This window comes from Myxocyprinus asiaticus, chromosome 3 (genome assembly GCF_019703515.2).
Source record: "Myxocyprinus asiaticus isolate MX2 ecotype Aquarium Trade chromosome 3, UBuf_Myxa_2, whole genome shotgun sequence".
NCBI lineage: Eukaryota > Metazoa > Chordata > Actinopteri > Cypriniformes > Catostomidae > Myxocyprinus > Myxocyprinus asiaticus.
The window spans coordinates 14,120,428-14,141,132 of record NC_059346.1 but is presented as its reverse complement, the minus strand read 5'-3'; the positions used below and the strand labels follow the sequence as shown (position 1 = coordinate 14,141,132).

The 20,705-nt window shown below is 38.7% G+C and overlaps 1 protein-coding gene across 5 annotated transcripts in view; it reads right to left on the bottom strand.

The window, feature by feature from the left end:
- Positions 1–5,219: 5,219 nt before the first annotated feature.
- LOC127418447 (probable phospholipid-transporting ATPase IM) overlaps positions 5,220–20,705 on the bottom strand; it is a 33,541-nt gene continuing 18,055 nt past the window's right edge. For all 5 annotated transcript variants that reach the window (XM_051659079.1, XM_051659082.1, XM_051659083.1 and 2 more), the window contains exons 9-28: positions 20,490–20,572; positions 16,897–17,055; positions 16,568–16,656; positions 14,568–14,755; positions 13,945–14,153; positions 13,770–13,816; positions 13,524–13,689; positions 13,211–13,399; positions 12,992–13,107; positions 12,601–12,765; positions 12,140–12,251; positions 11,894–11,999; positions 11,462–11,603; positions 11,122–11,305; positions 10,303–10,526; positions 9,939–10,022; positions 9,529–9,774; positions 9,285–9,423; positions 8,545–8,675; positions 5,220–7,410 (exon numbers count right to left, since the gene is read on the bottom strand). In XM_051659079.1, the coding sequence (XP_051515039.1) occupies positions 7,090–7,410; positions 8,545–8,675; positions 9,285–9,423; positions 9,529–9,774; positions 9,939–10,022; positions 10,303–10,526; positions 11,122–11,305; positions 11,462–11,603; positions 11,894–11,999; positions 12,140–12,251; positions 12,601–12,765; positions 12,992–13,107; positions 13,211–13,399; positions 13,524–13,689; positions 13,770–13,816; positions 13,945–14,153; positions 14,568–14,755; positions 16,568–16,656; positions 16,897–17,055; positions 20,490–20,572 (3,100 nt within the window). In that variant the 3' untranslated portion in view covers positions 5,220–7,089. The remainder of the gene's footprint in view (positions 7,411–8,544; positions 8,676–9,284; positions 9,424–9,528; positions 9,775–9,938; positions 10,023–10,302; positions 10,527–11,121; positions 11,306–11,461; positions 11,604–11,893; positions 12,000–12,139; positions 12,252–12,600; positions 12,766–12,991; positions 13,108–13,210; positions 13,400–13,523; positions 13,690–13,769; positions 13,817–13,944; positions 14,154–14,567; positions 14,756–16,567; positions 16,657–16,896; positions 17,056–20,489; positions 20,573–20,705) is intronic.

Below are 20,705 nucleotides of genomic sequence, written 5' to 3'. Positions count from 1 at the left end.
AAATTCTGGTTTAGTTCCCTGTTCCTGTTTCTTATTAGTTTTGTAGTCCTTTGTAGTTTCTTTTCATGATTGGTTTTCCCCTGATTGTTTCCCCAGGTGTTCCTCGTTCCCTTGTTTTCCTTTGTGTATTTAAGCCCTTGTTTTCCACTGGTTTCTTTGTCAGTCTTCATCTGTATTATGCTGTGCTTTGTTCCCTGTGATTTGTTTCATTATGTTCTGAGTTACCTGGTTTACCTTTGTTTTATTAAAAAGGCTGCGTTTAGATGCTCATTCCTCTCCTGTCTCATCACATTTTCAGGGAATGTGCTTTAAATAGTTGCCATGTATCCATGAATGGTTTGCATACTCTACCAAGCTGGACAGTCAGGGAATACAGTGGCTCTAAAAATAATTTGGACACTTAAGCAACACTTAAAAATATGTCAATGAATCATTGCATTAGATAACAAAGTTTCAAACCAGTTGGCATCACCAAACAAACTATGGTAGACCAATTATGTTTTTTTGTTTTTTTTATCTCAGACCCAGAACCAATTATTTTCTCAAAAGTGTACAAATACTATAAATACAAATGTGTTAAAATAATATCTATTTTGTTTTGTCAAATGCTTTGCTTGAAACTTGTGCTTATGACATCTCTCTGTTAAATAAATGTCACTTTCTTTGTTATTTTATTATCTGATGCAGTGATATACATCAAGTGTCAAACTTTTTGGGATGTTGTATATATCTAAACAATTCGTCCCTCCATTCGTTCATCCCTCTTATTTATCTATCAAGAAAAAATATGTGAACCATTTGGAATTACCTGCATTTATGTATAAATTTGTTTTTCATTTGCAATAATGAACAAACACAATCTATTTTAACTTATAACACACAAATTATTGTATTGTTCTTGTACATATTGAATACATCATTCAAACATTCACAGTGTAGAGCCTGAGAGCGACTCGACGCCAGTGACACCTGAGAGTAACCCCCCACCGAACAAACCCAAAACGGACGATCCTAAATCTTACACTGAATAAAAATATTTTTGAGGAAATACGAAAAATGAGTGCTACACTGCAGGTGGTGGCGGTGGATGTTGTCTCAATTTAGACAAAGAAAGAGCTCAAAGACTTGGTGGAGAACATACAAGCAAGGCTTGGAGAGGCAGTACAATGGATATCAGACATGGAGAACGTAAACGCTCAGACGGAGAAAGGGATGGAGAAGTGCGACAAGAGATTGGACACTGTGGACACGTGTGGAGGACCTCGAAACTCGAAGTCAGAGGAATAATGTCAGAATGGTGGGACTGAAAGAAGGCAAGGAGGACACGAGCAAAGTGATGCAGTATGTGAAGAAGATTCTCTCTCAGGGGCTTGGTCTTACTGACAATGAATTCGAAATTGAACGCGCACATCGTTCTCTCGCCACAATGCCTAACCTGAATGAGCCACCTAGGACCATAATGATGCACTTCCTACGTTCATCGGCTCGAGACAAGGTGCTACAGGTGGCTAAGGAGAAACGTGGAATCGAATGGGAGGGCTGTAAGCTGTCTTTCTTTGAGGATCTGACAAGAGAGCTAGTGGAGAAAAGGAAGGCATTTATCCCAGTGAAGAGACGCCTGCACGAGCTTAATGTGAGGCATAGGCTGGCATACTCTGCAATGCTTATCTTTACATGGAAAGGACAAAAGAAAGCATTCCGAGACAGCACGGAGGCGGAGAAGTTTATGCAAGATGTTAAATAGAGCCACGTCTGTGTCTGAGAACCTGTTTAGTGTTACATAAAGCTGAAAAGACTGCTCTTTGTTACATGAAGCTGAAAAGCCTATACTTTGTCTGTGAAGCTGAATGCTGAATAAAAGCTGATTTACCTGGACTGCCAGCCTGCTTCCTGCTTCCTTCCTGCTGAAACCTTTACAGAGTCATTCAGCAACACAGTGTCAGAAGATCTTAAATCCTTTTTTGAAATTAATATTGGCTCCACAGAAAAAAATATCCTCTGTTTGGGAAGCATCTAAGGCATATATAAGAGGGAAGATCATTGCCCACTCTTCAAAAGTGAAAAAAGAGAATGCAGAGAAAGAAAAAAGATTAGACAGGGAGATTTGTAATTTGGAGAAGGATTTGGCAAGGAATTATTCAGATAATTTATACCAAACCATTTGCAATCTAAAATATCAGTTGCATGAAATATATAATAAAAAAGCTGAGTATGCCTTATTTAGGCTTAAAACTATTTTATCACGAAGGGGGTGAAAAAAATGGCAGATTATTATCTAGGCAATTGAAACAACAGGATAACTCTAACAACTTTCCAATGATTAACAGGGGTAATGGGGTAATAACTACGTCAATGGAAATAAGGTTTTTGAAAAGTTTTATAAGGATCTTTACACATCCACCTACACGCCTAGCACGGAAGAAGTGGAGACATTCTTCTTAGGTCTTCAACTACCCACCATCTCTAGTGAGCAAAAAGGAAAACTGGATGCCCCTTTAACAGAAGAAGAGATTAGAGCTACTATTCTATCCATGAAAATGGGAAAGTCACCAGGTTTGGATGGCTTCCCGATTGAATATTAAAAGTAGTATGTTGATATCCTGGCTCCAATTTTACATAAGGTGTATTTGGAGGCATTTGAAACGGGCTCTCTTCCTGGTACATTTAATTATGCTTTAATTTCTCTTATACCTAAAAAGGACAGAGATACTTCAGACCCATCTAATTTCAGACCCGTAAGTCTTCTTGGGGTAGATTGTAAGATTTTGACAAAGACACTAGCGTCACGTTTAGAGAAAGTACTACCAGACATCATAAGTGGTGATCAAGTAGGTTTAATTAAAAACAGATCCTCAGTTGATAACATGCGAAGGCTTGTGTATTTTACATATATGAATCGCTCTAGTCCGGTGCCGGTGGCAGCCTTCTCGCTTGATGCCGAGAAGGCTTTTGACCGGATCCTTATGTTAGCTCTTTCAAAATTCGGGTTTGGGCCTGGCTTTTGTAATTGGGTGAATGTACTCTATTCCAACCCAAGAGCAGCTGTTCTCACAAATGGGCTGATATCAAACTTTTTCTGCCTTTCTAGGGGGACTAAGCAGGGTTGCACTCTCTCTCCATTGCTCTTTATGATAGTTCTAGAACCACTGGTTTAGCAATCAGAGCTGATGTAAGAATTAAGGGTGTGCATGCAGGAGGCAGGGAGCATTAGCTGTTTATGTATGCTGATGATATTTTAGCAGTGATAGCAGATCCTGTCTGCCCTTTGCCGGTGTTACTTCAATGTATTGACTCATATTCTAAATTGTCAGGTTTTAAAATAAACTGGCAGAGGGGATACCTATATTGAATAAATGTCACTCTAGTAATGTTACTTAATTTAATTTCAAATGGATACTGTATGAAATACCTAGGTATTCAATTAAACCCAAATTTGGAAGAAATAATGCTCTCAAATATGGAACCACTCCTCCAGAAAATAAAAATGAACCTGGATAAATGTGAAAAATTAAAGCTTTCTTTATGGGGAAAAATTTATGTGATTAAAATGGTGGTTGCCCCACAATTCAATTATGTTTCCATGATGTTGCCTGTTAGTATATCACCACAGCTGTTTAAGCAATTTGATAGAATTATCAAAGACTTTCTGTGGGACAAGAAGAGACCAAGGATTAATATAAAGAAAATGTGGTCACCAAGGGACATAGGAGGTATAGCTCTCCCCAATGCAAGTTTATACAATCTATCGTTTGAAATGTCTAGACTGAAGGCACTGGAAGGGAACAGACCCAGAGCTGAGCTGGATCAAAATCGAACAGGAGCCAGCAAAGCCTTTCAAACCTTTGGATGTTCTCTCACATGGTTCAACTACTAATAGGCTTGATTACTCTTCTAACCCAGTACTGGCTCATTCTAAGGCAGTCTGGAGGGAAGTGCACAGGATGTGTGGTGTGTCACCTCTCTATGGCACAACCCTGCCATACGTATTGGGAAAAAGTCTGTCTACTGGAATCAATGGTTAATAAAAGGGATATACAAGATAAGTGACCTGTACTTGGATGGAGTGTTTATGTCTTTTTCTGAACTTGTGCAAAAATATGATTTGGAAAGCAAAGGTAATTTTTGAAGGTACTTACAAATTAGAGACTGTATCACAAAGGGCCAATTCATTCAGGGTGAGAATCCAGTGATGGCATTTTTGGAATTACCTTGTATAGCACACAGGGCAGATGTGTTTTACAAAACCTTCAGCAGGTTACAAAAAGATATTTGTAAAAATCTGAGGACCATTTGGCAGAAGGATCTAGGGTGTGATCTGAGTGATGAGGAGTGGTTAAAAATACTATCAGATACCGGGAAATATGTAAGGGATGCTAGGGGGAATTTACTCAGTATAAATGAATACATAGGTTTTATTTTACTCCTTCTAAGCTCCACAGGATGGGCTTGCTGAGCAATGATTTATGTTGGAAACAGGAACATTTTTACATGCAGTCTGGGAGTGTAAACGTGTTTACCCATTTTGTGAAAGAGTACTAGAATACATAGGGAGGTGGCTGGGTTTGACGGTACCTGTATCGCCAAGATTATGCCTATTGGGGGACCAAACAGAATTGCCCAATATACCAAATATGACTTTGCAGTGATAAAAGTAGGGGTTGTGACAGCTGCCCGAATGATCCTCAGATTATGGAAAAGTACATCCTCTCCAGATCTCAAAAAATGGATGGAATCAATGTTAGAAATAGCATCATATGAACACGTTAGCTAGAGCCAATGATGAAGGTGTGAATTTCAAGAGGTCATGGGACCGCTTTTTCGCTCATAGCACTGCTGGGACACTGTGATGATTTGGTTTTGATTTGGTTTGAAGCTCAGTAGAAGTTGGGTGATGCAGCAGGACAATGACCCTAAACATCGAAGTAAATTCACTACAGGATGGCTTCAAATTAAGAAAATCCACATTTTAGAGTGGCCCAGTCAGAGCCCAGACTTTAACCTAATAGAGATGTTGTGGAATGACCTCAAGAGAGCCGATCACACCAGACATCCTAAAAATATGGCTGAGCTGAAGCAGTTCTGTATGAAAGAATGGTCTAAAATTCCTTCTGAATGTTGTGCAGGTCTAATTTACAGCTACCAAAAATGCTTGGTTGAGGTTATTGCTGCCAAAAGAGGATCGACCAGTTATTAAATCCAAGGGTTCACTTACTTTTCCTACAGCACAGTAAATGTTTAATGGGGTGTGTTCAATGAAGACATCTTTGTGTGTTGTTAGCTTAATCACATTGTGTTTGTCTATACTTGTTAATTTGATGAAGATGAGATCACATTTTATGACCAATGAATACAGAAAACCAGCTAATTCCAAAGGGTTCACATACATTTTCTTGCCTGTCTATCTATCTATCTATCTATCTATCTATCGTACAGCAGTTAAAAAGATGTTTTCAAAATAAACGCTTTTAGTATAGTATGCATATAACAAGGATAAGCAAAACAAACATTATAATCAAAAGAAGTAACAGCTGTGTGTTCAGGACTTGGTCATGCTTACACTTTTAAAAAGTAGAAAAGTATTTTATTTATACAAAATGATTTTGCTTTTACAGAATTATTCTCATAGAGTATAATATGATGTATATATTTCAACAGTGGGTCCTAAAGGGTGGCCTGGGTAGCTCAGTGATTAAAGACGCTGACCCCTGGAGTCGCGAGTTCGAATCCAAGGCGTACTGAGTGACTCCAGCCAGTTCTCCTAAACAACCAAATTGGCCTGGTTGCTAGGGAGGGTAGAGTCACATGGGGTAACCTCCTCATGGTCACTATAATGTGGTTCTCGCTCTTGGTGGGGCACGTGGTGAGTTGTGCACGGATGCCACAGAGAATAGCGTGAAGCCTCCACACGTGCTATGTCTCCGCGGCAACGTGCTCAACAAGCCACGTGATAAAATGCACGGAATGACAGTCTCAGACGAGGAGGCAACTGAGATTCATCCTCCGCCACCCGGAATGAGTCGAGTCACTACGCCACCACAAGGACTTAGAGCGCATTGGGAATTGGGCATTCCAAATTGGGGAGAAAAGGGGAGAAAAAACAAAACAAAAAAACAATGGGTCCTAAAAACAGACTATTATTCTAAAGTTATGATAGAGGTGGTGAGATGATCATGAAAAAATAATGATGTCTGTTTTTGGTGCAAGAAAACTTAATTAACATTATAAGTAAGCAACAGAGAAAACATAAATACATTATTAAAAAAATGTGATATGACCCCTTTAAGTAATTCAGTTACTAACATGTAGGGTGTGCTGTAGCATGAACTCAGCACTCATGTCAGAGGGCGTTAATGAACATAGTACCTGGAAGAGGAAGCAAACAGGAAATGCAGTGTTTAGATGGTTTTGAACTGAACAGTCTATTTCACGCCTTTCACTGTTTTGACTCCCTTTAACACATCACTGTGCTCTGCTTTGATTATTTTTGCTCTCCTATATTCCAGTATGTCTGTCGCTTCCATGGTAGTGAGGAAAGTAGAGAGGACAAGTACTTGCTGCCCTTCAGCATGAGGAATACTTCTGACAGTTCGTCCTTACTGTAAACCATGTGCATTTTCAGTGTGTGTGTTTCCGGGACAGATCGACAGAAGTGTCTGTGCACAGTTACTAACAATACTTTGTACATTTAGAAATCTAGTCCACTGTTCTTAGTGTACATGTACTTCTATACGGTACATATCAACATTACGTAACACCCCTGCTGAAAAGACCAGCATAGCTGTTAAACAAGAATATGTTGCGTTTTGGATGCTGGTTCGCTGGTGTCTCTACCAGGCTTCTTAACTAGCTTAACCAGTGAGACTTCCTTGGCCAACCAGCTAAGTTTTGCTGGTGAACAGGATGGCTGTGTTCCACCTGATTAACCACCACCAAACCAGTACAAAACCAGCCTGGAATTTCATGCTTGACTAAGCTTGTCTTTTCTGCAGGGGCAGCAGTAGTAAAATTGTCCCCAAGAGTTCAAACCCTATAAACAATGTTTAAGGGTTTGGTTCCAGCTCTGCTTCAAAAGCTCAGCAAATTCTACCCTTAAAAGGAAGAGTCTTTAACAGCACGGAACATCTGCAGTGACGTAGGTTCTACTTTCTGTTTGGGGTTCTGTTCTCGCCCGACCGGACTGTACCCCGCAGATCGACCAGTGGGCTTAAACCCAGGAGATCGGCCAGTGGGAGTTAAGCCCATGGAGCGGGCAGGTGCAGGTCGTCGCAGAAACCTGCGAGAGGTCACAAGGTCACCATAGCCTTGGGCGTGAGAGAAGGCGTAACCAGAACGTCGCGTGCTTCTGCGGCTGAGCTTAGCACGCCGTGGACGTGGAGCAGGCTCCTTCATCTGACGAACTTTATACCTCACCTGGATCCAACAACCAAGAAGGCAAGATACATACATTTGTTAATTATTTGTCCATCCATCCATTTCTTCATCCTTCAATCCATCCTTCCATTAATTTCTCCATCCTTCCTTCCATCCATTTCACCATCCTTCCATCCATCCATCCATCCAGTTCCCATCCTTCCATACATTTCTACATCCTTTTTTCCATCCTTCCATCCAGCAATCAATTCATCCATCCTTCTACCATCTATCAATCCATCCATTTCTCCATCCATCCATCCATCCATCCATTCTTCCTTCCATCCATCAACTCATCTGTTTCTCCATCCTTCCATCCATCCTTCCATCCATTTCTAAATCTTTCCATCAATCCATCCATTTCTTCATCCATCCATCTATTCATTCATCCATCCTTCTATCATCCATCCTTTCATCCATCCATCAATCCATTTCTCCATCCTTCCATCCAATCATCCATCCATCCATCCTTCCATCTATTTCTCCATCCATCCTTCCTTCAACTTTTCCCTCCTTCCATCCATCAATCCATCCTTCTTATGTCTATATCTCCATCCTTCCATTGATCAATCCATCCATCCTTCCATCTATCTATTTCTCCACCCTTCCATCCATTTATCCATCCATCCTTCCTTCCACTTCTCCCTCCTTCCATCCATCAATCCATCCATCCTTCCATCTATCTATTTCTCCACCCTTCCATCCATTTCTCCATCCATCCTTCCTTCCACTTCTCCCTCCTTCCATCCATCAATCCATCCTTCTATCCATCTATATCTCCATCCTTCCATTCATCAATCCATCCATCTATCTATTTCTCCACACTTCCTTCCATCCATCCATCCATCCATCCATCCATCATTCCTAATTAAATCTACTCTTTCATTCTACACTGAAAAATGTAAACTTAACTGAAAGAATATCCAGAATATGCAAGGATGTGTATTCATGTTTATTCTGTGTTGCAAATAACAAATGAAAATGTGATTATAGCAGTTATTATTATAGCAGTTACTGTAAGGGTATACACAATAGTTCCCTGAGTAAAAATCTAAATGAGTGTTTGTAATTTAGTAATTAAATGGAGCAGCTTACATTGAAGATAAATTATGTAAATGTTAAGAAACTCTATACCTTGTCGTTGATGGTAGGAGAGATCTGAGTGTGGAGGAACCGGTGAGCAACCACAGGCAGCACACACAATACAGCTGTCAAAGCAACAGTAAGCCAAACATTGGACTGGTTGAGGCAATTCCGGGCAGTTCCTGGAAAACACCAAACACACATCATACAAAAAAAAACAAACAAAAAAAAACATTAAAGCAATGGGCTATGTTTGGAGTACTGCTTACTGTAAAACAGCATGCAATATGCAATGATAAACATTTCAAACGGTAGTATGTTATGTTGTTGTCACACGACCTCATTACAGTGAAAGTTTAATTCAGCGAGTTGGCGTTCTGTAATCATCTCATTATAAAAATGGTAATTTTGAATTTTTTATCCAAAATTTTTTAAACGTCAAACTTTGGCAATCTGATCAAATAATTAGTTTAAAAAAAAGAAAAACTTTTAAAAGAAAAAAAAACTTTAAAAAGTTGATAAATAAATGTGGTTGATATCAGTAAATTTGTCACATTGGAAATTTAAGGTCAAGTAGAGGACATTGCATTGTGGCTCTTTTGTATACTGCATTTTTTGGCAAATGTAGTAACTTGTGTATTCCATGCATTTAGAACATTTTAATACTGTGCACAGTATAAATACTGCAAAGTATACTGTAAAAATGGTATGAATGGTAAAGTGGTATGCTATTCCAAACACAGTCTTGGTGAATCTTATTTAGTTACACCACAGCAGATGATGCCTCTTACCTATGAATGCAAAAGAAGGTGGATGTAACTGGAACAGTCCATCGGTATACATGGTGAAGGTCAATATAAAAAACATTCCCAAACTTCCCCAAACAAAGAGATGGTTCACAACAGTCCAGTATGAGAGGTCCAGTCCCAACTGAGAGAGAGAAGATGGACCAGGAATTATGCTAAAATAAGATGTCCAATCAAAATACCATAATATTCATATACACCTGCAATGCTGGTAACAGGATAAACTCACCTGTACACACACAGTGACAGTGAGGCAGGTTTGAGTTATCAGAGCAAATGACTGATAATCTGCGCCATCTCTCCCGTCGTCTCTCGCCGTATCGTATGTGGCAGCGTAAGGAATGAAGAAGAGCACTAGAGAGCTGTAACAGCTGTGAAGTGCGCACATCATGAAAGCACCTTTACTGAAGTACATACTCAACTGCCCCGGCACATACAGCTGCGGAAACTCAAGACTCCAGCCGGCATTCACATCCTGAGGGGAAAACTTATTGAAGTAACCACTTCTTTTCTGACTCCCCTCACAAAAAAGTACTGTGGTGGAACCATTGTACTTCAAAGATACTTAAAAGAGTACCATGGTCATGTCCAAAAAACCTGGTAATACTGGTAATACACAAACATGTACACATACTCTACCTGGTCAAACAGGCTCATTCCCAGAACCGGCAGGGCAGTGTATACCAAGTTATACAGAGTGATAAAGCCTTCATCATATACTGTCTAGAAAGAGATTAGAAATGAAATGTAAGAATTTTAAACCACCTTTAGAACAAATGATTAACAAAGATACTCCAATAAAAACAGGACATACACAATCTATGCCAACTGACCCCTAAAAAACTATTGTAAATTTAAACTATAGTTTCTCGATAGAAGTAAACATGTTTCTTGAGCCTGTAAATTGCATTTACATGTATATGCATTTAGCACAAGCTTTAATCCAAAGTGACTTATAAATGAACCGCAAAGCAAGAAGAATTGTTAAAAGAGGATGGCTCACCTGAGCAGAGAAGCCACAGAAAAATGCGTACCAGAAGTGCACAAAGGTAAAGGTGAAGTTCTTATAGAAGAAGTAACGCAGAAACTTGCACATACGCAAGTACGACCAGCGTCCATGCACCAGCAGGAGGCGCTGCAGGAAACGGAACTGTGCGAATGAGAAATCACTGGACAGCACTGCCTGCATCCCCTCCTGACCACTAATGCCCACACCTATATGAGCCGCTGAAAAGAGAAAGAGAGAGGGACATGAGCATGAAAATAAATTAAAAAATACATAGAATAATAATTTTTATAATTTTATTAATTTTAACATTTAAAGGAATATTTCACCCACAAATGAATATTATGTCATTATTTTAAATATGCACAAGCACAAATAAGATTTGCTATGATGGAAAGAATGAATTTTAGCAAGACTAAAGTTTTGTCTGTTTTTAAACAAAGTTGCCATATGGCTTCAGATGCCTTGGAATATAGCACACAAGTTGTATGAACTACTTTTATGGAGGTCTTTTGCCCCTGGTCACTGTGTGCTTTGGCTATATGGAAAAAGAGCTGTGTGAACATTCTCTAAAACATCTCTCTTTGTGTTCCAAAGTCACATGGGTTGGAACTATATGAGGGTGAGTAAATGATAACAGAACTTTCATTTTTGTGTGAAATATTCTTTTAATATCTATAAGCACATTTGAATAGCATTTCAAACGGTTTATAAAAAATCATTTTGTATCATAAAAAACTAAGTTGTTCATAAGGATGTTTATTTTATCATACATCGGTATTGCTTTATAAAGCAATGCTGTAATGCTGAATTTACCTTTAATCATGCTCACATCATTAGCTCCATCTCCAATGGCTAGAGTGACCGCTTTCTTATATTTCTTGACCAACTCCACAACCTGAGCTTTCTGCAGAGGAGTCACCCGACAGCAGATTACCGTCTTACACATGCACGCTGTCCTCAAAAACTCCAGCTCCATGCTGCTCTCTAGAGCAAATGCCTACAATCAACACACACAGACAGATCACAGACAATTACACAAAGTATAAATAACAGACAGGAAATAAGAGGGTTTCCCTCAGTACCAAGGGCAACATCACATAAGGATGTCAGGCAGAGAGAGGCATTGAGGAGGGAGAGAGACTATATTTCTCACCAGGCTGTGTCCATTTATCACCAGTCCATATTCTCCGCTCACATATTCATCCTGCACCACTTTAGGAGTATTACCCAGGATAGTCTCAGGAATAAGGAATTTATCTTGTTCGGTAGCAGGGCACATCTTTAGACGGGCATCCCTTTGCACAAGAGACACAATATCAATATATACTCAAAAGAGAAATTCTATAGAAAAAACATGAAAATATCTATTTACAATAGCCAGCCACAACTTCATTAACTAAATTATGTTTTAAGGTGTGCAACTCTGGTTGGGCGCACTTACGCCCACTTTATCACAGTACAACATTTTGTAAAGTATGAAATATCATTCTGATCATTTAAATCTGTAAATTCAACCCAAATGATTTCTTATGCGACTTAATGCATGATACATATTATAATGTCAACAGAATGACAGGTGTATTACCTCAGCTCCTGTCTGACCTCCTCGGGTGAGTTAGCTGCAACAATGAACACTTCATTCATTTCCTCCCTTAGTAGGTTACAGGAATAGCCAATGTTCTCAGCTGTCTCTGTTTAAGAAAGAGATAAAGGACAAGTAATTGTTCTGTAAAAGTTTTCAGAGAAAGTTTTGATGATTCTTGCAAACTCCGAACACAAGGTAAACCAAAAAGATGGTTGAATTTTAGGACAGAATCAAATCATAACGAACCTTGCTTGTCCCCGGTAAGCACCCAGATCTTGATTTCTGCTTTGGCCAGCTGCTCAATGGTATGAGCAACTCCATCTTGGAGTTTATCCTCGATGGCTGAGGCCCCAATTAACTACACAAAAAAGACAGTGGTGAACAGAGATCTCAAATTAAACATTTAAATGTAAATTTAAAATTTAAGTAAACAGAGTTTCAAACATGACGACTAACCTCTAACAGTCCTGGAATCAAATCTTATTTTTATCATAAACCAAACCAAAAAGACTAATAATTTAGTCTTAAAGATATTAAATAACTGCAATGACATTCACACGTTATGTCTATCCAGCCACAGACACACATATTTGATGTATGTGTGCAACAAATATGTGAAAAAAAGTTTTTTCAGCCACACTTATGACTTACATAAAATGTTAACAAAAGAAATATATAATATAATATAATATGCAAGTACTGTATACCAGCATGTCTTTCTCTATCTCTTCATACAGCTGGTCCAGTTTCTCCTCCCGGTCTTCTAGTGCAATACTGGCCTCATGGTGGCGCTGTTTCCACTTTGCAAAATACTCCTCATCCAGATCCTTATAGGCTAGAACAAGAGTCCTCAACCCCTCCCCAGCAAATTCCTTGAGGAACAGAGAGAAAATTATAAGAGAACAAAGCGTTGCTTAGAAACAGACAAAAGGTGCTAGAGAGATAGATGCCATTACATGTGAAAAGCATTTATAGCATACAGAAGAAGAAAAATGCTTGCTGGTCTATGTCTATATGCATGTAAACACATTGTCCAAAGGGTGTTATACGTTTTATAACTTTTTTTAGTCTCACTGGCGCCCACTGGTGTTGACTCACATTGAGGTGCTCTGTGGTGACCTCCATCAGTTTGTTACAGGAGGGATGCAGTCTCTCAAATATGATAGTGTCTGCTCCTTTACAGTACAGGGAGAGCTTGCCCTCTGGATTACGAACTGAAAGACAAACCAAATTTAACACACACAGATTTACATCATAAGAGTAAATACCTGTTAAGAGACTCCTTAATCGTTTGGATGCCAGTTTTAGCATGCATACCAATCACAGACATCCTTTTGCGTATGTTGTTAAAGTCCAGGATAGCCAGCAGCTCATAGCTCCTCTGAATCCCCATCTCCTCTATTGTCACTGTCTCAGGGCTCCGAGAGTGAAAGACAAAGCCAAAATTACGTGCGGCTGTGACCAGAGCGCCCTCATCAGGAGACTGGGCCTGGTACACCAAGTCACCTGGACAGAGAAAGAGATAATAAATAATCTCAGTAATGCAACACCTATCCATCCATCCATCACAATGTATGTTTTGATGTGTGATATAAACAGAAAGAAAAAATCTGTATGCACAATCAGTTACCCTCCTTTTTCTCCTCTGCCATGACAGTGTGACAGAGAGCGAGTAACCTAAAGAAAGCATGAACCTCTGGAAGCTCCAACTCTACAGCCTGTACCAGACTGTGATCATAAAAAAGGAACTTTGGGTCGGCAAGTCCGTTAAAGGAGAAATCCACTGGTGTCATTTCCTGTTTAAAAATTTTAACTGATTAACCCAGCCAACTCATTAAAGAAAAAACTTGTGTTTGTTTGAGACTTTGTCTCTCACCTCTGTGATCTCCAGTCTTTGTCCACTGTAGTGGTCAATAACATCTCCTGTAGGGCAGAATAAATCAATTTTTAACTGTTTGGTCACTTCAGGGGAGTTTTACGTCTCAGGATGCCTGTATTGGCTTTCTTCTGAAATACAATAAGCAACTGAAGAATGTAGGATTGGTTCTGACCGTAAGATTTCCCATTAATGGAGCACTTGTTGAATGTCATGATGTTCTGTGTTAGAGTGCCGGTCTTGTCTGAGAAGATGTATTTGATCTGACCAAGCTCTTCATTGAGTGTTGTGGTACGAGCTTCAGCAGGTGTGTCAGTTCGAGCATGATACATGTTCCTGTCCCAGTTGATGTAGTAGCTGTTGCCCAAACGAATCACCTCCATACTGCAATACAAACACACAGATATTGACATGCATATTCCATAACTAGAAAGGAACAATTGCAAAAGTTTTACACTCTTAAAAAAGGTTCTTCAATGGTTCTTTGCAGCACCTTAGGATGTGCAAAAGCCCACTTCTTAAATGGTTCTTGATTTCGTAGTGTAGGGTTTTTGAGTTGGCTTTATGGTGCTTTGGAGATTAAAAAAAGTTCCTTATATGTTCTTCAGATCAGCATATTGGTTTCTGGGTTCTTCAAAGCACTAGTACATATCTGAAGATGATTTTCTAAATGGTATCAGCCTGTAAATCCCTTTTTGGTTCTGATTAGAACCTTGTTTATTACAGTGTAAGATTATAGTTTGAATTCATGTTACCTTATGTACAACCGAAACAAGAATGCATGCACAAACATCATACCTGACATAAAGTGAGATGGGCACCACAGTGTTGAGGATTATAATGTAGGACCAGAAAGTAAGGAAGGCTGAAAATGCAGCGTTCTCTTCCCTTGGAAGAAAGGCATTGAACTTTGATCCCTCCTGGTATTCCCAGATCCCATGCCCCACAGCCAGAATAATACACATCAGAGCAAGGAGACCAAAAATCTACAAACAGACAACACAATGATTAAAACCTGTTACATTAGAATTACCAAACTTGTCTTACAACCCAACCTGCGAATGCTTACAATACTAAAATGGTTCTGTTAATCTCTTCACATTCACTGTGATACTAAGCATGATGATTTATTTACTTTTATAACATATCTTTTGTGAATTAAGGACAACTAAGAATGTAAATAAATAAATTGTGGACATATGAAAATGATCACTTCAAATTATTTCACAACTTCACTTCATATAATCTTTGAGTGAGGCAAAGGTAAAAAGATTTTGACTGTGTCTGTGATGTAAGGTTTGAGCACTAGACATGGCCTCTCAATCCCCATAAAATTACAATAAAAATTAATACAAATAACAGGCACAGTTTGGGTGGTGGAGGGATGCTGGAGGAATTGTCATAGGAGTGATGTGAGCAGCCATTTATACACCCTTACCACTAGTGTTAGACCGATACATCGGGCAGGCTGATTAATTGGCAGATATTTGGCCATTTCGCCATTATCGGCATTGCCGATAACGATGTTAACTTGGTTAATGGACAGAAGTGTTAAAATTTTCTCATGTCAGTTCCAAAATCTGTCAATTTATTTGTCAATGGATAGACAACAATATCAGTTTTAGAGTTTTTTTCAAGTTTATGCAAATTTGAGTAAATATTGTATAAAATAAGAGTTCGTTTCACTTTAGAAATTTTGGAAGAAAATCCCAAGTCCGAAAGGCTTGAGTCCGAGTCAAGTCCGAGTAAAAATGCATCCAAGTCCGTGACAAGTCCAAGTCCATTAAAATTGGACTCGTGACTCGGACTTGATTCCGAGTCTGAACCCCGAGTACCCCAACTCTAGAAATTGGGACATTATTACCAAAAAAATAAATAAAATGAAAGTTATATTGGATAACTTTCAACATTAACACACTTTGTGTCATTTGTTTGTTATATTTTATTTTGTTATCACTGTACAATACACTTCTATTCATTAACATCAGTAAATGCATTCCTATATTCACTGTGCATTTTCATATTGAGAATCAGTTAGATTTATATGGAGTTAGAATGAAAATAAGGTGCATTTTGAACTGTTCTGAGACCAGTGCAGACAGACAGCACACTGGAGGTTAAGTCATACACTAAGTAGGGAGCAAGAGAGCAAGGGGACATCCTATAGCTCTCTATGAAGCTAAGTGCATTCGCTCCTAAAATCTGACTAAAAGTTCAGTTTCAGACTGCAGACGATGTTTGGGCCACTCAACATGTTTGGGAGACATGGAACAATGGTACATAGATTCAGAATTTATAAGGCTAAATTTTATTTTAACATGGTTGGCAGTGATTAGATGATGCTGGCCATTACTTTGAAGAAGAATTATTTATTCAGCTTTACAGAAAATCAGCTGTAATGTCTGTAACGTCTCAAAAACTTGAATAACTAACACTCCTGGAAACGTAATAAACAATATGATGAAAAAAAAATCAGACTTTCTATAGCTTGGTATTATTTCAAATTTCACAACTTAGTTCTGCTGTCCACATATGTGGACATCAATTCTTAGGGAAAACTATTTTCTCTCGAATTTTTGCTTGTTTATTAGGTGCTAGTTACATATCAAAAAGGGAAATGGAAAATGCACACAGCAGTCACGCTCGGGTCTCCGGAGGTTAAAGACACCTAACATAAAGAGGGTCCAACCGTTTTTTAAATCAGAAGTGGATTGGTAGCAATACAAGTGATATTTTGAATAGGCAGTGAAAATGTATCATGCAGAATCTTGATGTTAAAAGAGTTTAAGCGAACTTACAAAGAGCACCAGTACATTCATGAGCCGGTCAATGCTGGTCCTCTTAAAGGTGCTTTTCCCACAGTTTTGCATCAGCTTGGTCTCGGGACCTGAAGGAATTACATATATCTTAACCACAACAGTCTTCATTGGGGAAAGCAAACCACAATAATGAACAGAATATAGACAATCATAAATCCAGCTTGTTATTTGTTTAAGGGTCTAGTCAATTTAGTCTATAGATTGGCATATTCTCTGTAGTAATACAAAAGACAAATTGAACTGGGACATCAGACCGCTCCAGAACCCATAGCGGTAAGTTCACCCTTACATCGATCTGACTTTATTACCTGCAAACAGCACCATGCCAAAGCACCAGTCTGTGTTTCTGAGTGTGCAGCCCCTCAGCAACACTCGTTCATTGTCCAATGAGTGTTTCTGCGTGCCGGAAGTCAGCGTGCCCGTGAAGCGATCCAGACGATTATTAGGAGGCTCACAACACACCTCCCCTAAAGAAAGACACAGACCAGTCCAGAGGAAAATGTTATTGCTCAGACTGTTTGCTCCACTAAGGAGTCCTAATGGAGTTCTCAGTTATGTTTCATTTAAGTATCGACTTTGTATCAGATGTTTCCTCAAAATTCTTCAGGATTTCTTAAAAAAAAAAAAAAAATAGAACTATAAATATTATGTGGAAAGCTCAGCTAGCAAAATGGGAATAGAAACGTATTCATTCATATTGAGATCTGACTGTTGATTGCAGATTCTCGTATCCTGGCAAATGTAAGCACAGTCTGAGATATGTTGAGACATCTTCTGAAACTCCAAAGTAGACTCATGTATGATTACTACCGGCTTTTTCTCAGAGGAAAAATCTGAGAAGGAGGACACTCGAACAAAAGAGAAATAATTGAGATATTAAGGAGATCTAATTTGTGATATGTATGTGATAATTTCTGTTCTATAGGATGACAAAGCAAAGTGAAAATCGCAAAACCAAAGCAGCTTACCAACATACTTGTTTGTATGTTTATAATTCATTCATTCATACAGTATTCTACAGTGACTGAAGTTTCTTATCTAATTATGCAATTATAAACTACAACAAATTTACACTCACTGAGCACTTTTTTAGGAACACTTGTACACCTACTTATTCATGCGATTATCTAATCAGCCAAACGTATGACAGCACTGCACTGCGTAAAATCATGGAGATACGGGTCAGGAGCTTCAGTTAATGTTCACGCACAGTGGTCTCTAGAGCAGAGCTGCCCAAACGTTTTCCTGCGAAGGGCCAAAAATCGAACTTGATTAAGGGCTGTGGGCCGAAAGTAAACGTTGCATTATAACACTCAGAGCCTGAAATTCATTTCTGAGAATGGAGGTTTGGGGAGGAATTCTCCACTTACACGGCTCATATGGAGGCATTTTTACCTTTACAGGTAATTTTTTCTAACCTTATGACTCCTTATGGATTATGTCATCCTTTTATGTCAAATACTTTAAACAATTCATTTAATTTTAAAATGGCATGTTTCAATAATTACAAAGTTGCATGATCTCTACATTGCATAATGTGCATTGTTACTGAAACAAAACTTTTTCTCATTCACATATTTCCAAATATTTTTGCTATTAAATTAACAGCCTACAAAACTAATGCACCGACACAGAGGAGGAGATGACAGCATTTCTCCAGATTTGGAATGAGGAACTTATAAAAAAATACTTAGCAATTAATTCATGCCAATTGAATAAAGCAATGTAAAAATAAACATTTAACAATGAACATCAGAGATATGATTCGTACTACAAAAGTGGTTAATGTTCTTTAAAATTATTATTGCATCATTAATACTTTTTATTTAACATCAAGGCAATTTATAACATCCCGATAATATTTCTGTTAACATTATTATTAACTACATTGTTGAATTTAATAATTTTTGCACGTGAGCACGACACCGAAGTGTAAGAAATGGAGTGCCCACCTATGCACGTTTATGGCGTGAGCTTCCGCCAATGACTCGGCAACATCTGCACAACGGACAGCACGAAACAAAAAATGCTCAGTGAAAATTCAAATTAAGATCGTGATGTATGTATTTGGAACTATATCAGATTGCAGGGGAATTTTTTGCCCTGATCCCCCGTTAATTTCTGACTCTGGATGGAACTAGAGATGGAGATAAAAGATGTAACAGGTGTATAAGTGTCTCTCTTTACCATGCAGCTGGTACATAACACAAGTCATTTTTGCTATGTCTGCCTTTCTTGCAAATGTGCTGCATTATGACTAATGAGGGAGCGTCAAGATATGAAAGGTGTTCGCCGTCACGCGCTTGCAATGTTAACAGCTTTGTTGATTATAAACAGGGACGATATCGTTTTATTGCGTCGCTCGCTTACGGAGACATGGTATAATGCCATTTGCATGTGGAATTAACAGGTTTAGAAAGGTTTATACATCTGTAACATCTTAAGTTCAGTAACTACGCGACAAAGCGCACGCTCACACTAAATTTAACAAGCGCCCAAACGCGCTGCTGACAGCTGCAAGAGAGAGAGAGAGAGAGAGGGAGAGACAGAGCGGATTTACTCATGTAGCTTCTGGAAAAACAACTTGATACATTTTTTTTTTATTGATTTGATTTTGATTCTGTATCTGTTGGTTTACTAATTCGCAGCTGCACTGTAAAGTGAATAAAAGTGTGCGGGAATTTCCCGCATTATAAACGTAGAACTTGCGGGAATTATTAAAATTGTGCGCAATACCCGCAATCCTGCGCCGAATTTCAGGCCCTGCAAACTGTATTATATCAAAATATGAAAGTTTCCCTGGTTCTCCTCCTTTATGATTTCATTATACAAGGAAAAAACAAACAAAAAAAAAAAAACAACATTACTCTGCAATCTGCTAAATTAATGCAATGAAAAACTGCATCAACACAGCAAGGCGGGCCAAATCAAAGGTTATCACGGGCCAGCTTTGGCCCACGGGCCCTGTTTTCGGTATCTCTGCTCTAGAGTTTACTCAGAATAGTACCAAAAAAACAACAAAAAAACATGTAGTGAGCGGTAGTTCTGACAGAAAGGCTACAGTAACTCAGATAACCACTCTGTGGTGAGCAGAATAGCATCTTAGAATGCACAACACGTCCAACCTTGAGGCGGATGGGCTACAACAGCAGAAGACCACGTCTGGCACTTTATTAGGACCATAGTGTTCCGAATAAAGTGCTCAGTGAGTATATAGTGAAATTAAAGATAGATTTGGGGTAGAGGAGAGATGCCAGAACAATTATTAGAGTGAGGCGAGGTCGGTGATTGTATACAGTATATACTCTCATAGCTGTGATTTTGGACATGCCCTCCCCCTCTGGCACACCATAAATGCGACAAACTGAGACAAATTACAAAAACTCCCCCCTTTATTTTATTTTTTTACAGTATTACATATTCCTTGGAACAGCATTTCATGCGTGAGAAAATCAACATGAACTTTTAAAGGTCAAAAGAAAAGATCACCCCAAATTTAGACATTCAGTTTGTTGCAATGCCATTCAGTGCAATTACAGAGGATAGGATTGTTTTTCTTTTTCAGATAGAACGGTCTGTGACACAGTCAAAAAAGATGCTAACATTTTTATTAGATATACTGTATACAAGTATATGTGAATCTAGGCCAAACATACAGCAAATACAACATGAAAATTCATGACTAGTTTTGAAAACATAAAAATGTGCACAACTTTTTAAGGACAGATGCAGCTAAACAAAGTGTCAGGTTTTACAAGTAAAGTTGTACTTATTAGTTTGTAAGAGGGTGAAGATTGTATGCAGACCTTTCTCTGTGTATATTTATTGTCGCAGTACATTTTAAAAGCATGCTTTTACATTTTGCAGATAAACTGGGACATCCAGAGTAAAGAATTCTTACCACTGAATGCAGCCAAAGCCTCTAAATTGTCTCCCATGTCTCCTGTTACAGTAAGAGACTGTTTCACTTTCAGGTTGGTTTCTCTGTGGAAAAGAGACATGGAGAACAAATATACATGAGATCACAGAGATGCAAGAGTAGCAGCGAGTATTCCAATTGGCTCTGTGCAGAACAAAGGCAGGAGTAGGTCTGCTTCATAAAAAACAAACGTATCAA